The sequence below is a fragment of the Sylvia atricapilla genome, chromosome 17 (genome assembly GCF_009819655.1).
Source record: "Sylvia atricapilla isolate bSylAtr1 chromosome 17, bSylAtr1.pri, whole genome shotgun sequence".
NCBI classification, from domain to species: domain Eukaryota; kingdom Metazoa; phylum Chordata; class Aves; order Passeriformes; family Sylviidae; genus Sylvia; species Sylvia atricapilla.
Window position 1 is genome coordinate 2375912 of NC_089156.1, and position 16641 is coordinate 2392552.

The 16641-nt window shown below is 50.4% G+C and overlaps 1 protein-coding gene across 1 annotated transcript; it reads left to right on the plus strand.

The window, feature by feature from the left end:
* The first annotated feature begins 237 nt into the window (after positions 1-237).
* On the plus strand, positions 238-12476 carry LOC136368801 (T-box-containing protein TBX6L). Its single transcript, XM_066331193.1, has 9 exons — positions 238-403; positions 4497-4641; positions 5627-5729; positions 6170-6334; positions 6615-6761; positions 7265-7335; positions 8110-8201; positions 8527-8719; positions 9316-12476. The coding sequence occupies exons 1-9, from the start codon at positions 388-390 to the stop codon at positions 9740-9742; spliced, it is 1359 nt and encodes a 452-aa protein (XP_066187290.1). The 5' UTR covers positions 238-387; the 3' UTR covers positions 9743-12476.
* The last annotated feature ends 4165 nt before the right edge of the window (positions 12477-16641 follow it).

The following is a 16641-nucleotide window of genomic DNA, read 5'->3' on the forward strand; positions in this document are numbered from 1 at the left end:
AATCAAGGTGCATTTCCCCTGTAGGGTTTCCTGTATGTCAAAGCCATGTTAATTCTCTTTGATTTTCTTCCCCTAGCCCCAGCCATTGCTGCAGATCCTTCCTCTCTTTGTCCCTTTGGACATCAAAGGCTCGCAAGGGGACAGCCCTGGCGAGAAGCTCCTCCCTGCTCATTAGCCTCCATAAAACAGGAACTCACCTTGGCTAGCTGTGCTTGGAGTGCCATCCTCATCCCACTCACTCTTGACACTGGAGCTCGGAAGGAAGGACTTGTGCTTGCTTCAGGAAATCAGACCTGCTTTTGAACTGGACTATTTTGGCTCCCCTTGTAAGAACTCTGGTGGCTCTCTTGGCCCTGCAAGCTCCTCGACGTCCCAGTACATGGAAAAATGCAAGCTTTACCAGGTAAGTGAAGGATCCTTCCCTTCTCTCACTGCACAGAAAGATCCTAGACTCGTGCCAGAAAGGAGCAAGTGCTCCTGAAGGGCACACCAGCATTTATAGAAGAGTGCATGGGGCTGAAGAGGATTTAAAAACTGGTTTTTTTTAATGGGAGTAGATTAAGTTGAATCTTAGAAAAGTTGTGCATTTGAGTGTTTTTTAAGAGCCTTAGAAGATCATTTGTAAGGTAGCAAAGGTTTGCTCCCAACTGTGCTCAAAACTCCCTTAGCCACATCACCTTGTGTAGTGTGACCCTTCAGCTGAAGACTGGAGGTGTTTGTGGATTGTCTGCACTGAGTTCTTCAGGTTGAAGGCCACAGAAAGTTTGAAATACTTGTCATATTTTTAGTAACAGTTCTGATACAAACTCTCTGGTTTTTGGGGTGGATTTTTTTCCTATTTCCTATGCTGGTTGAAAGCATGAGCCCCAGTCAGGCATAGCCAACTCCTTCCAGGTTCACACCCAGCACAGGATTTCTGTGATTTCCTTAGGGTTTCATTATGTTTTCCTTCTCATAGCATGCTGGTGATCTCTCCTGTATGGAGCATGACTGGATTGGGCACAATGACAGAGATGCCTTGGGACACTAAGGGCCAGCCCAGAAGTGCTGTATTTGTCAGTACAACTGAACCCTAAATTTACTTTACATCAAAAAAACCCCCCAAAAAAACCCAAAACAAACTGGCCCAGTTTATAGGCGCATCAGAGGTGACTGGGCAGTCTCAGCTTCCTTTCTATTCCTTTGCAAGATGTTGTCTCATTCATGAGCCAAATCCTTGTGCAGTGGTTTAGATGATTTCCACCTTTGCTGCTATTTTGGGGTTTTTTAATCCCTGCTGTGTTGATGTGATTCCTACTGATTTCTGCCACTTGAATTTTAAGTTGAAAAACAAAAGATCGGCAATGAAAAAAAGGTAGACTGCATTATGGTATTATCATGTTAAAGATTCCAAATATTGCAGTATTCACCTCATTTTCTTACTGGGTTGCTTCTGGTGTAGGACTCCCTACAGAAGAAATGTTCCAGGTGATGACTGGATGCATCTTAGAGATTAAGCCATTGCATTTGTAGAAACATCATACTTTTGTTATTGCCAAAAAACTTTCTGGATCTGAGAAATGAGGCTCCCTCCAAAGGGTCGGGGTGTTTCTACTGACATTGAGAAGATCAGAGAACAAGGGAGGGGTTTTTTTTGCTTGTTTGCAAGATGAATTTATTAGAAAGCTTTGTGTGTTGATGTGCATTCCACTCTGGTGGACACGATAGCTCTAAGTGTTGGGCTTCACTTGGAAGGTAACAGCAGCAAATGTTAAAACAACTGATTTTAGTCGAGGTAAGCATATCTTTTCCCTTACTGGAGTTTTCCCAGTATTGCAAATCCTATCGTACACATTTTGGAAAAGCTGCAACAAATTTTCTGACATTTTAACATTGTCTCAGTAATGGAAAGTTAGTTGAGGAACTGCTTTAGGTGAGGCAATTGTACTCCAGCATCTTCTATCCAGAGATCTTCCTCCTAAAACTACTAAATTGTCTCCCATTTCTCCTTCTTTCCTTTCTGTCCCCAAGATGACAGTAAGATACGTACAGCTCATTCTACATACAGAAACTGTAGCACAAGCTACTCCTATTGGTATAAGGACCTTCAAATCAAGCACAGAATAGACTGAAGATCTCTTAATTTTCAGTGCCTTTACTGTAGCAGCTTCCTGCCTTTCAGCCTCATCTGGACATAAAGAACTTGTTTTTGAATGGGCCACGTGTGGTGTTACCAACACAATAATAGTAGGAATATTTTTTTTAAAGTGAAACTAGAACTGCTGGAAAGGGTTTAAATCTCTTTTGGATAATAAGGGTTTTTAAGCCAAGTTGCACAGAAGAGGAAGCCATAGAAGTACAGCTCACACAAGTTCCTTTCAGTGCTTGGACACTTTGCCCAAACCTCTCCGTGCCACAGTTCCAACACTCAGGCATCTTTGTGGGAGGGTGAGTGCATGAGCCTTGCCATCAGTTAACAGGCACAAACTAGGAGGGAAACAAAAATCCAGACAAGATTTGCAAACAAAATCCAAAGTGGATCCATGACTGCAGCTGAGTGGATCCATTCCCCAGCTCACACCACTGCTGGGCTCCAGGCCCTCGTGCAGACTCTTCATGTCCTGCTTTTCAGCCTGTGCACACAAAACCTGCATGGTGAAAGGCATTACCCACATTTTAACCTCAGCTGCAACATTTATTGTCCCTGTCTCCTGCAGCATCGTGCTCCTTCAGGTGTGTTGTGGACTCACTTTGGTAAAAAACAGATTATAACATCTGCCTTTGATTTTTAATTCAGTGTTGAACTCCTTTCCCTTCAGTTCCTCTCGACTTCATTGGAAATCTCCCCTCACTAAAGACTCCTGAGATCTGCCTTGTTGTAGTCTCTTTTAATGGCATTGGAATTTGCTTAAAGAAATGTTAATTTGAAAACTCATTTGGGGAAGAAGTGAGCATCTGTCTAGCTAATCAAAACCTGTTTGCATTTATTTGTGACTGGATGGCTCCTGTGGGAAATCAGCCCAATTTTATTGTAACTCCTTTTGATACATGTGCTGCACTGAGCCACCAAATGCATGTCTCATGGCAGCTTTCATGTCTTTGCAAGAGGATATGGGGGAAGCTTTAGTAAGAAGATGTTAACAGGCTAATCTTGGTGAGCAAACTAGGTGTCACTTCTTGGCCAGTTCATTAATGTTGGATCAAAGCAGAAAAAAGGGTAGAGGATTTTTTTTAAATGCCTAAAGACTTCTACAAACAGACAAAGCTACATTTTAATGTTTTCTACTTCTTAATCCTGAGGGAAGAACCACTTAGACTTGTATTGGGTTGTTTTGGTGGAAAGATGTCCCTTTGTAAAAAAAGCGAGTTTTTCTGATAGTAGTTGTCTACTTTTTGTGAATGCTCTTTTGAAGGCATTACCCGGGAAAGCTGTAGCAAGGTGAAAATCCCCTTTTTTTCTGCTATGCTCTGAGTAAGATCTGATCAGGCTGAGAAGCAGAAAAATCTACCTTTTAAACAAACAGCTGTGTCTGGCAGCTAATGCACCACCCAGAGGGGTCCTGCTGGCCCTGACCTGCTGCTGTGGGTGCCCCACCGAGCAGGCTCCTCATCCCTCCTCAGGGCAGTGTTCCTAAAGCCCTGCTGGCTCTGAACTCAGCTCACCAGAACTGGACTGGCTCACATTCTGACCTAAAACAGAACTGGGCTTTTCTGTACAGCAGCAGTAATCTTGCCTGCATTGCAATTGCTGAGAGCACCTACTGGAGGCTTTAAGGAGGTTTTAAATCCAAACAGCTGGACAGAGGTGGTTGGTACCATCAACACCAAAGGTGGTTCCTCCAGAATCCTCCCTTTCCTCTTCCCCAGACTCACAGCTGGGCCTGTGCCTCCAAGAGGAAGAGCAGGCAGAGTGCAGCATGGCCACGGTGTGTTACTGAAGAGACACCTTCCACCCCTCTCACAGGCTCCTGTTGTCCCCATCTCCACTTCCAGTTGACACCAGCCATTCTCTTTTCAGAATATAGTCCATCCACAGTCTATCTCTGTCACCTCCTTTTCTTGCCTTCCCTTACATTTAGGACTCCTGTCTGCCTCATCTTTGTCTTCTGGGGGCATTTTTCACCTCTGCTACCACCTACTTGTCATTTTCCCTGATTACCCACTGGTGCTCTTCAAATCTTTCCAGTCCTTTCAGCTTTCATTGTATTCTCTTGATAAAGTGTTTTGTATAACCCTGATCATACCAGAGCAGTGGATTGTGGCTACCTGCCACAATCTTTTGTAACAATGGAATTCAGGTTGAGTTGGTACAACACACAGATCCTTACGAAAGGACCTACCAGCTAAACCCAAACCTGTTGGAAAAGGCTCCCTACCTCTGAGCGCACTAAGTAACAGAGATCCTTTGAAGAACAGTAACAGTTTTTCAGAGGTTTGCTGTGGCACAGACTGCCCAGGCCCCGAGGGTCAGTTCCCCTCCTGTCTGTGTGCAGTCACCCTCTCATTTCTCCTTGCAGACGTGAAAGCGCCGTGTGAGGCCCTTCCTTCCCCCAGCCTGGAGCCCTTCCCACAGAGCTCCATCGTGGTCACCCTGGAGGACATGGGGCTCTGGATGAAGTTTCACCAGATAGGGACTGAGATGATCATCACCAAATCTGGCAGGTAATGGGCACAGGACAGCTGCCCACACACACCTCATCCCTCCAAGCTGTTGTCAAAGTCTCCGGGTGCTCATTTTTCGAATGGTGGCCCTTAAACTGGTTTTGTAGCCAGTTAGGCAAATCTTCCTGATCCTAGCAGAAGAATTGCACTTTCAGGGTGTCAGAGAAGTCCAAACTGTGAAGTGCAAAAGGTCACTTGTGGGGCTGATGTGCTGAGAAAACCCCTGTACCCTTATCTCACCACTTAACACTGGTGTTCTTCCTGTCACTTTGAGGCTGCCCTGGGAGCTGCCCTGGGCTCCCTTTGCCTGGGTCACAGGCAGCAGCAGTTGAGCAGTAAATGCTTGGGTTTGAATCTGTGTTTGCAGACAAGAATGTGGCCCAGACTCGTAACAATCTGTGTGTGCAGACTCCACTGAAGTATAAATGAGTCATGTATTGTGGAGCTTGCAGTGAAAGAAGATGGAATTGTAAGCTGTACAGTATTGTGTCAACGCTGCTGTGAGCTGGAATAATCCCTTTGGGTAGGGAGGTAGCTGTCAAAGCTTTTTTGCAGAGTCAGAAGTTGAAAGTAGTGGCAGGGAGTATGGGAACAGAAAGCTAGGTGTGCTCTTAGACGAGAGCACGTTTTCTACCCACGCTCACATTTAATCCATCCTCCAGGGCTGGGAGAGCTGCAGCAGGCCAGGAACTACGTACAACCTCCAAATAGTTCCTTTCAAGTTTCCCACCATTCTGTTAGAGGAATTGGAAGAACAAAGGCAGTAACAGTGTCAGGCCCTCAGTGACTGCTGCCCTGTTAGTGTCTATCCCAGCTAAACCCACAGGACTGTCCATCAATAGGATGGACAAATGGTCAGTGGCTGGCTGGAGAGACACTGCTCACAGGGCTTTACACAGCAGTGAGTAAATGTGACATGCTGCTTGATCATTAACAGCCACTTTACAGAGAAACCTTTATACTCTATTTCTCATTTCTCCTTCAGACGAATGTTTCCTCAATGCAAAATCAAAGTCTCTGGCTTAATCCCATATGCCAAGTACCTCATGCTGGTAGATTTTGTGCCAATGGATAACTTCAGGTACAAGGTAAGTACTTTAAATAACAGAATTTATGCTGTCCTTTCATCTTTGTTTGAAAGATTAATCTTTATGCTTCACTTGTCACACTGATAAATAAATTCTCTTTGGACAAAGTTCAGAAGTAATTGATGGATTTTATGCCTCTCTGGAGTTATTTGTCAGTTTTGCTTGGGGAGCAGCTGGAAAGGTAACTGATTTTCATTGTAAGCAGTACAGTTTTAATCGTGATTAATGTCAGACTTTTCTGGCAGCCATTGGGAGAAAGGGAGGAAAAATGAGGCCTAAACTTGGAGCTGATTTGGTAACATGATCATGGCTCGTAAGAGAGAATCTGCTACTTGTGCTTCAGAGGAGTGCACTGAATTAACAGTGAAGCAAACTTACTGGGGCTTTTTTGTACTGAAAGCATTTTTTTAAGCTCTAGATTTCTGTCTTTCCCTTCACAGTGGAATAAAGATCAGTGGGAAGTTGCTGGAAAAGCAGAGCCCCAGCTCCCTTGTCGCACCTATGTCCACCCGGATTCCCCAGCTCCTGGCAGCCACTGGATGAAAGAACCTGTCTCCTTCCAGAAACTGAAGCTCACTAACAACACTCTGGATCAGCATGGGCATGTAGGTTGTGCTGTGCTCTCTTGGAATTCATTGCAGGCAAACTTTGTTGGAAATAAGCAGGATTTGAGAGAAATTAGATGCTGTAAAAATTAAAACATATCCAAGTGCCCTCTTCTAGCTCCCTGCCAGGGAAGGCGTGGGTCTGTGCTGTCACTGCAGGGCCTTGGTGGGGACACCAATCCCAGCAGGAGTCCCTGCTTAGAACTGGGTGTCCTGGGAGTCTCCACAGGGGATCTGCAGTGTGCTGGCACATGGAAACCTTGTCCTTTGTCTGCCCCAGATCATCCTGCACTCCATGCACCGTTACAAGCCGCGCTTCCACATCGTGCAGGCAGATGACCTCTTCAGCGTCCGCTGGAGCATCTTCCAAGTGTTCAGCTTCCCTGAGACTGTCTTCACCTCTGTCACTGCCTACCAGAATGAGCAGGTATGGTGGGCATGCTCTGCTTCTGGACACGCTGTGAAATGCTGGCTGTAAAACTCCTGTAAAGGAAGGGGTCTCCTTCCTCTCTGCTCAATCTGGGCACCTGGAGGGGACAGTGGGGAGAAACAGGCACATCGTGGTTCCTGTGGAAAGCATCTCCCCTGGGATGAGAGGAGTCATGCACCAGTATTGAGTGCACTGTCTGTGACACAAAACTCCAAATGCAGTAAGAAGGATGGCTGCAGGTCCAGATACAGATCCTCATCCTGTATATTTCTCTAGTCAGATGAATCCCACCCAAATCCCTGCTGACCCTGGCAAGGTGACTTCTCTGTAGGTCAGTTCCTGATCAGTGATGGGGGCTGCTGGGAGAGCTGAGATACTGTGGCAAGGCCAAAACCCTCACACAGTTTATCTGTTGTGATAAATACTGAGGTGAAGGTCTTGGAATAGTGAAGACCCCAACCAGTCACTGTGATGCTGAGTCTTGTTCCTTTCATTTAAAGATTACAAAGCTCAAGATTGACAACAATCCATTTGCTAAAGGTTTCCGTGAACATGGGAAGAACACTCGAAGGTAAACTGTTTTTTCATTTTTATTTGTTTATAGCTGGAGTTCACTTGTGAATTTTACCCAAGGTCTTTGAGCAAAACTGTACCAGCCAGCTCTGCTGAGCCTGTTCATTGTGCACACTGCATTTCCCTGTATCTGGGAGTGATGTCCCTCTGTGCAGCCTCTTCTCAAGAGACTTGGGGAGTGGGAGGTGGCAATTCCTACAGAAATGTGGGAGGTGTGACAAATTTGAGACCTGTACTCCCTTGCACATTGGAGCTAGACTGGAGTCTGACATGTGAATAGCAGTGATAACAGGAGCCCACAGCAGACCATTTGGTCTCTTGGAGATCAGCTTGATTCTGACATTTGGAGGCTCCCTTGTCTCCTTTTCCTGTGGGTGGAGAAGTGTCTCTTCCAGTGGGAGATTTTGTCTGCAAGAGGGAAGATGGATACCAGTACCAGTGAGATCTTCTGCTTGGTCTGAGGGCAGCCAGTGGATGAGATGAAAAGAAAGCTTAAATTGCAGCCCCAGACTGGCACTAGAGAGGGAAAAAATGGAGGTTTTTTCCAAGCAGAAAATGTTATGAAAATAACATGAGATTTTGTTTTGTGTTATTTTACGCCTGAAAAAAAGTCTCTTAAAAAATCCTGATGAAAAGAGGCCCAAACTGACTCTTTTTTACTTAAACTTTAAAAATGTTATGGATTTTCTTTCTCCTCCTAATAGCATCCCTGCCTATATATCTAGGCAAAAAGCTTACATCAAAGCTACTCCCACATCTTTTTTCTTTCCAGGGAAGGACGAGCCAAATGCCAGAAGCCCAGTCCAGCTAAGAGCCAGAAGAGAAAATTGCCTGAGGAAAAGGAGCCTGCTGCTGAGGAACGTGGTAATATTGATCACAGCAAACCCAGAGAATGATATTCAGAAAGTTTTTTTCAGCTAAATCATTTCTCACTCCAGCTCATGGTGCTGCTTCCAGTAGCACAGCTAAGGAGAGAGGGAGGACAGGGCAGGACTGACCACCACAGTATGTGGGCAGAAAAAAGCTGGAAGGGGCTATTCCATTAAGGCAGAAGGACTGCAGGAGGTGGTAGTGTGCTTCCTTCACCATCCTGTGATTACTGCAACTTCCAATAGACCACTGTGAGCTTTGCCTCCCTCTTCCCCTTTCTCATTCTTTTCCATTCTTTCTTTTCCCTGCTTTGAGTCAGATTTTGAGAAGGATGAGAACGTAGATGTGAAGGAAGAGAGTAACCCTGTGGTGGTGAGCAGTGGCTATCCCTTCTGGGGCTCGGAGCAGAACAGCAGCCAGGCCTTCCCTGCAGCCTCTCCAGTGCCTGCTGAGCAGAGGGAGGGTCTGGCCAGAGAGCAGCAAGTGCCAACACCGTCCTACCAAACCTATCGGTGAGTCCTGCCTTCTGCTCGAAAGCCACACTTCAACTGGTGGGATTCATCTTCTTCTGGGTATTTCCTAAGAAAAACAGCCAGTTGGGAACAGGGGGAGGATGCCTTTCTCTTGGACAGCACATGTGGTCGAGAGATGGTAGATTAGCATGGATAGAGGTCCAAGGACAGCCTTTCTCTTCTACTTCAAACCCACTGTTTCGGGGCATGCTTGTGTCTCTGTAATGTTCTTTATTTCCATGTCCCAAAATGCTCTCCCAGCCAGCTCTGTGTACTACAGAGCTTGCCTGTCCTTTGGAGGAAGTGTAGGAGGAGTGACAAGACTCCACTGATTTTTCCTTCCTTATTGGAAAATTGGGTGTGAGTAAGCCCAGACTAGAACTGAGCCAGAACTAAGGTAGTCTGGACTCATCTTCTCTGGCATTTCATCTTTCTGTGAGTGTGAGGCCTGGGCTAAAATCCACTGTAACAGTAAGATGAAGCAGTAGGCAAGGGGAAGAACTTGCCCTGCCTTTCCCCGGGGGATTTTTGTGGATTTTCCATGGTTTTCCACTCTGGGAGGTCTGACTTGCTCTTCTCTCTGCCCTTGGGCCCAGGTTCCACGAGGCTGGGGACAGCCAGCAGCTTCCCAGCCGTGACGCCGCCACCTTGAACGATTTCCGGGCGAGGTGCCACGCCTTGGATCTCGCCATGGTGCCCGAGCACGAGCCCAAACAGCTCCCAGAGGGCTTCACCAACCTGCCCCCACTGCCCCCACCTCTGCCTCCTCCCCAGGACTACACAGGAGTGGTGAACATGGCTCTGGACTCTGTGGGGAAAGCCGGGGCCCGGGCGCCCATGTACAGTCCCTATGGCACGGAGCAGGGCCTGGGGCAGTGGGTGATGCCTTCCCACAGCCAGTACAGGGCCATGAGCTACTCGGCCTTCTCCACCGAGTACAACACACAAGGAACTCCAGCACATGCCCATGGCACCATGGCAGAGTGGAGCCAGTACCCTCTGTTCCCCTACGCCTGCTGGTGAATGGGGAGGACCCTTCCCAGTGAAAAAAACTGAATGAAAATTGTAAATGAGATTGGATTTGCTCTGGGGTCTTGGACTTGTGAAGCTTTGCCTACACTAGGCAGAGGTATTGCTGCAAGCAGTAGCATGGGACACCTTCACTTCCCTGTCTCCTTGCACAACCCTCACCATATTTCACAAGCAGTGAGTAAACTGGTGGCTGCCCCATCCATGTCATTGTGGGTCAGGCTCAATGTGTTCTGCAGTGGCTATTTTCCCAGCAGGAGTAGGAAACTACAAGTCTGCAAGGACAGTATTTAAAGAGCTGCTGAACTCACAGTCACAGTGTTGGCACCTCGCATTTGGCAGTTTCCAACATCCCTTCCTCCTGGGACTTGGTGCAAGGAGATAGGGGCTGAGGACTTCCAGTAAGCCATCCACGTGGCCAAAAAGCTGTAGAAAATATTGCAAAGATGAGCAAAGCAAGCAATCCTGGTGAACTTTAAGCAGCTTCCTCAGTTAGTATAGTCAAAGTAAAACTAGAGTCTTGCCTTTCTTCCAGCAGCAGATGAGAGTAAATGCACAGCAAGGTGTGTCTGGAGCACAGCAGTGGGTCGTGCAGGCAGGGGAGAGTTTGTTCCATGCAGAAATAGCAGCAAGGCTGTGTGTGGTGCCTTCCTGTCCCTGTGCCCATCCCTCCTCTGTCAGCCCTAGATTCGAGGTCAGTGAAAAGCTCCTCGTTCTGTGGAGGTGGAGGGAGGTTGTTCATGGAATGTGGGGGGCTCCTCTGGGGCTTTGCAAAGTTGTCATGAACCATGAACAGCAGTGCTCCTGTGTCACTCCAGCCTCTTCCTTTGGAGGGAAAGAAAATTTTCCACTGTGAACTTACTCCTTCTCCCACTCCCTGCCACCCCTGGAGAATATAATTTATAGTTGTGGTTCCTGCTCTGTGTGTGTGTGAAGTCATCTGGCTGCTGTTTGGGAGTCTGTAGGGATCTGTCCATGTTCAGTTAGCAGAGTGGTTCCACCTCCCTCCTCTCTGGTCCCATCCTGGGCAGGAGCAGCCTGTGCACTGCCATGCAAGCAGGGATTCTTTCCCTGTTAGAAGGGGGAGGCCTCCCTGTTTGTCCAAGTGCACATGGCCCTGGCACTAGGGACTTGGTGAGACAGACTCATGGCTTCTCAGGGAGGATATACATGTTCCTAGATGTTATTTAGGAAATGTTTTCATGTCACACTAATAGCTGCCATGTGGTCCCTGCAGTAGGCACTGAGGTGTGTCACTGAGCCTGTGTACCAGATGGTTTTCTGTGTGCACACATGTGTGAGTGTGTGTGTGTGTGTGCAGCAAGTTGTCTCTGAGCAGACCTGGGCAGGTTTGTGCCCAGTGCTTCAGAACCCCTGTGCAGGGACACTGGGAAAGGCTTGCAGGTTTTTGGGGCACCAGCTCCTCACTGTGCATCTGCATAGCATAGGGATGTTGAGCCATGTTGTTATTGTTAAAATTACTGGGAAAAGTAGCCCTGTAAATTCGTGGACTCAGCTACAATGACTGTTTCCTTATTTAAATTGTATATTGCAAACTGCTTTTGTACCACAATTATGATATGTACAGAGCATGTGAGTACTTCCCCTGGCCTTCTCAGGATGTGAGGTTGTGCAGCATTGAAATAAAGGTCAGACTTTGCCACAGTACATGTACACAATGTCCTGTGAGCCTCCCCTCTGATGGCACCCTGGCCAGTAGTGATTTGTACCTACTGTGCATGACACACATGTGGATGTGAGCAACTCACTTAAAAAGAAATCTGGCTGGGGAAACAAAATGTGGAGCAGGTTGGGTTTTTTTTTAATGCCAGAATATCGGGATTTCCTGCTGTCCAAATGCCAGCCGTGTAAAGGCACGCCAGCTGTAAAAGGCTGTCTTTGGCCATTAGTAGTTAATTTTGTCACCACTGTCCTTCACATGCTGGAAATGAGATGAGCAGAACAGCTGGGGAGCTGAGTGAGTGCCTTGAGCACCATGTGCAGGGACCCGAGGGGGTACTTTGTGCACTGACACAGGATCGCTGCCAGCAGCATGCCCACAAGACAGAGAATGCATCCCCCACAGGCTACCTGGTTAGATCTCTTTCTTTATCTGTGTAGCTGGGATGTGTTTCCCTGTCACAGAGCGCTAATGAGGATGAAAAGCTACAGTGAGCACGAGTAACTGAGGCCAGCTGGGCAGCACTGGGGAATTCCTGTGAAAATACGAGTGCAATGCTCTTCCTTTCAAACCTTTGCAGTAGCAGTGCAGGTGCTGCTGCCCCCCGGGCCTGTCGGTAGAGCTGCTTTGGCAGCCAGCTCTGCACTGGGGTAAAAGACTCTGCTTTGTGCCTAGGACGAGCCATCAATTACTCATCAGCCTTCTGTTGCAACAGGACTGCTCGCCCTTCTCCAGTGAATCATCCAGCTTGCTGGAGAAGTACCTATCCTTTCCCTCTGATTAGAGGCTGCGCTCGGCTTGTTTGGGAAGCCTTTGGAGATTTTGCCTGTAGGTGTGCTCCGGACTCTGCTCCCGCCCCCTCCCTTTGCAGTTCCCAGTGGCTTGTTTTCTTCAGCTGTGGCATTTTAAAGTCAGTGTGAGCTCCACTGCAATGCTGGTTTTGCACGCATGTGACATAATACTGTAATGCCTCTGACAGCTTCAATAAAAGGAAATGAGACATGTGGAAGTCAGGCCATTAAGACTAATAAAATAAACTCAAAAGTGTAGGTTTTGTGCATCTTTCTCAAGCACAACGTGCTCTGCTTTAGTCATGTTACCTGGGGCCGGTTTGTACATGCATGACACTGTTGATCTCAGCATTCATTGTTCTCCACAGTGTTCAGTGAGCCTCAGGTTATCTGCTCACACTGCTAGATGTGACTCAGGCCCTTGCACCAATTCTTTGCAGAAAATTATTTATTTTCTCTGTGTTTTCTGCTCCTCTCTTGCAGAGAAGTTACATAAGGAGGAGGGCAAATGGACTATAAATGGGATCTAGGTAAATTTCCTATGAGAAATCAAGATCTTGATTTATTTTGGTTTCTCCTACTGGTTTTTGCAACCTTAAGCCTTATCTGACACTACTTCAATGCAGATGGGAATGGCAGAAGAATGCGTTCTTGCCGATGCTGCAGTTCTTGCGCAGGCAGCTGCAGGCTGGGGAGAGGCAGCGGTTTCCCTGCGGCGCAGCGGAGCTCCGGGCTCTGACACAGCCCGGGGACACACGGCCGGCTCCGGGCTCTGAGCTCTGACACAGCCCGGGGACACACGGCCGGCTCCGAGCTCTGAGCTCTGCCCACAGCCCGGGGACACACGGCCGGCTCCGGGCTCTGACACAGCCCGGGGACACACGGCCGGCTCCGGGCTCTGAGCTCTGACACAGCCCGGGGACACACGGCCGGCTCCGGGCTCTGAGTTCAGCCCCGGGGACACACGGCCGGCTCCGGGCTCTGACACAGCCCGGGGACACACGGCCGGCTCCGGGCTCTGCCCACAGCCCGGGGACACACGGCCGGCTCCGGGCTCTGAGCTCTGACACAGCCCGGGGACACACGGCCGGCTCCGGGCTCTGAGCTCTGACACAGCCCGGGGACACACGGCCGGCTCCGGGCTCTGACACAGCCCGGGGACACACGGCCGGCTCCGGGCTCTGCCCACAGCCCGGGGACACACGGCCGGCTCCGGGCTCTGAGCTCTGACACAGCCCGGGGACACACGGCCGGCTCCGGGCTCTGAGCTCTGACACAGCCCGGGGACACACGGCCGGCTCCGGGCTCTGAGCTCTGACACAGCCCGGGGACACACGGCCGGCTCCGGGCTCTGAGCTCTGACACAGCCCGGGGACACACGGGCGGCTCCGGGCTCTGACACAGCCCGGGGACACACGGCCGGCTCCGGGCTCTGAGCTCTGACACAGCCCGGGGACACACGGCCGGCTCCGGGCTCTGCCCACAGCCCGGGGACACACGGCCGGCTCCGGGCTCTGAGCTCTGACACAGCCCGGGGACACACGGCCGGCTCCGGGCTCTGACACAGCCCGGGGACACACGGCCGGCTCCGGGCTCTGGGTTCTGCCCACAGCCCGGGGACACACGGCCGGCTCCGGGCTCTGGGTTCTGCCCTAGGGACACACGGCCAGCGGCTCCCCCGCCCGGGCCGGGCCGCGGCCTCTGCGCCTGGACCTGCGCTGGCTCTGCGAAGCAACTCCCGGCTAGTTTCACTGAGCTTTTCTCGTGTCCAGGTGCTGCAGGGACAAGCATGTGCCGGGCTGGTGCCAGCCCCGGGGCGGTGCCGCTGGCCGAGCCCCGGCGGCCACAGCGGGCCGAGCCCTCAGGCGGTGGGGCGGGTCGGGGCCTGCCCGGCCCGAGGAGGCTCCTCGTCTGCAGACAGGCCTGAGGAGATCCTGGGGAGCATTTCCGTGCCCAGCTCACTTGAAACACCCGGTGCAGGACAGCCAGGCTGGGCAGGACTCCTGGCTTGCTTTGGGCTGGCCCCACTGCCCGGGGTCGGGTGTCTGCTCAGCCTAAGCACCGGCTCACTTAAAGGCGATACAAGAAAGCGGCGCAAACCCCCTTCTAGGAATAACAACATTCTTTCAAGTCAAGTGGGGTTTCATTGCAGAGCTCAAAATCCACTTAATTCCCGAGCCCTAGGGTGGGATCCATGTGGAGCCTCTTAGCAGGGGGGAGGCAGCATTTGGCTGGAGCAACAAGCAGCGCTGGTTACCTGCTGTGAGTGGCCAAAATGACTATGGGCCATGTCCCTGCTGTCCATTGCTTCTATCTATTCCTGCTGTCTGGAGTGGCTCTGAGCCACGTCCCTGCTGTCCATTGCTGCTGTCCATTCCTGCTGTGCATTCCTGCTGTCCATTCCTGCTATCATTTATAACACTGCTGCCCGGAGCTGCCCGCACTGCCAGCCCCTCTGCCCGCTCCTCAGCCCCCACATGTGCAGCTGCGGGTGTGGGCATGTACCTGCCTGTCCTCGGCCGCCAGGTACTCAGTGAGTGGCCAAGAGCAAAGAGAGAGGGATAAAACTGTGCAGGGCCGGCTGGGGAATGGAGGGACTTCTCCGATCGTGGTGGGGATGGCCTGTTCTGTGTCCCTCAGCTGCCCTGGAGCTGTTTACAACCTTGCTGGCAGTGTCAGTGACTGCCAGGGAGGTCTGTTGTGTCTCCGGGGCTCCGTTCCCAGCCCTCTGCTGCTGGCCTGGCTCTCTGCTCCTCCAGGTAAGCTGCTTTTTACTCTCCTGCCTTGCAGAGCTGGAGTCACGTCTAAACGTTCTTTCTGGACATTCCAGCAGGAGGAATACAGGGAGAGGCTTACAGGGCACAGTGAAGGAAGTGGGGAGGTGTTTCTCCCCCACAGCACTCAACACGCATGTCCCAGAACAAACCCAGAAGCGTTCTTGAGAGCTGGGCCTGAGCAGAGGTGTCAGACAAAATTTTAACCGAGGGTGAAGCAAACCTTTGATGCAGGGTTGAGAAGAGGTGCTGCAGCTGTGCTGAGCAGTGTTCAGCTTAGTTTAGTGTTACTCCTTTTTTGTTTTTCCAAGTTGTGTGAGTTTGTTTTATGACCTGAAGCACTTTGCTGTGGGGTGCTGGATTGCCTCTGACACTTCTCTAATACTCCATTTCTTTTCTTTGAACGTGCAGGTGTACAGCTACAGCGTTCCTGCCCAGACAGCGCCCTGCTTGGTGAGTGTAATGGATAGATTTAATTTTAATCTCCTGCAGTTCTTTGGGGACATGCTGAGATTTTTATTTCCTCCTCCTCCTCTATTTTTACTGAAGAGGGTAAATTATGTGCCTCCATAAAGCAGAGTGGGCAGCCGGTGATACAGGATGGGCACTCCCATCAGTCATGCCCCAGGCATAAAGCGCTGCTCACTTTCAGTATCTCTGCCTCCCGTTGTACAAATACGGCTGCACATGTGAGACAGCAGCTGTTCACAGGAGAGACTTCCTGTGTGCTGGCACTGTCACTCCAGCTCCCATCTGTGGGGTCGCGAAGCACGGGCACCTGTGATCTCTGCAACATCCTTGCTGGGAGATGGTGCACTAAGGGCAATCTGCAGGGAAGTGCTGGTGCAGAGTGGGCAGGGATGAGTCAGGCGTGATTCCTGTCACGCCGCGGGCTCTGTCCCCATGCTGAGCAGCCAGCCCTCTGCTCGCCCACAATCTGGTTTGGCCTCTGCTTTGCCGTCTAGAAGGGGCTCAGTGGAGACAGAGCTCTGCAGAGCAGCTCAGGCTCTGCCCAGCAGCATTCGGGTGAGGGAGAAATGGGAATTGCTCCAGTAAGCGTAAGTCAGCCCTCCAGGGGCAAAGGCAGTGAACTAGAGCAGCGGAGGGGATGTGATCAAACCTGCTGTTCATCAGAAGGATGTGCTGAGCATTGCACTGGCATAGGCTGAATGACACTAATGTGCTCCCTACAGAGCCCCTGGGGACACGAGGGCATTTTGTAAACCCTGGATGAGAAAGCTGGGCCAGGACAGCGGTGTTCTGCCCCCCAGGCCGGGCCGGCGCTCCTCCTGGAGCCGCCGCATGTTCCTCATCCTGCCCGTATGGCTGTTAATGGCCTTGTCCTGCCTCCATCCTCAGGGAATAATTGCCTCACACTTGAGCAAATGTGCTCGGTGTTTGAAAGGAGTCTATCGATTTGTGCGTATTCCTGAAAGCCTCCCAGGGCCCTGTTCCCTTTGAAGTGTAAAAGCATCTGTCTGTCTCTGCTTCTCGAGCAGTCTCCCGCTCCATTTGCATCTCCTCTCGGGCTGCCCAGGAATCCATCCCTGGCCCCATGCCGTGCTCCGGTTTCAGCTGCTCGGAGGGCTCCCTGCCACGGGAAGATGGGGCTTGGAGACAAAGGTGCAGAGCTTCAGTCTGGGGTGG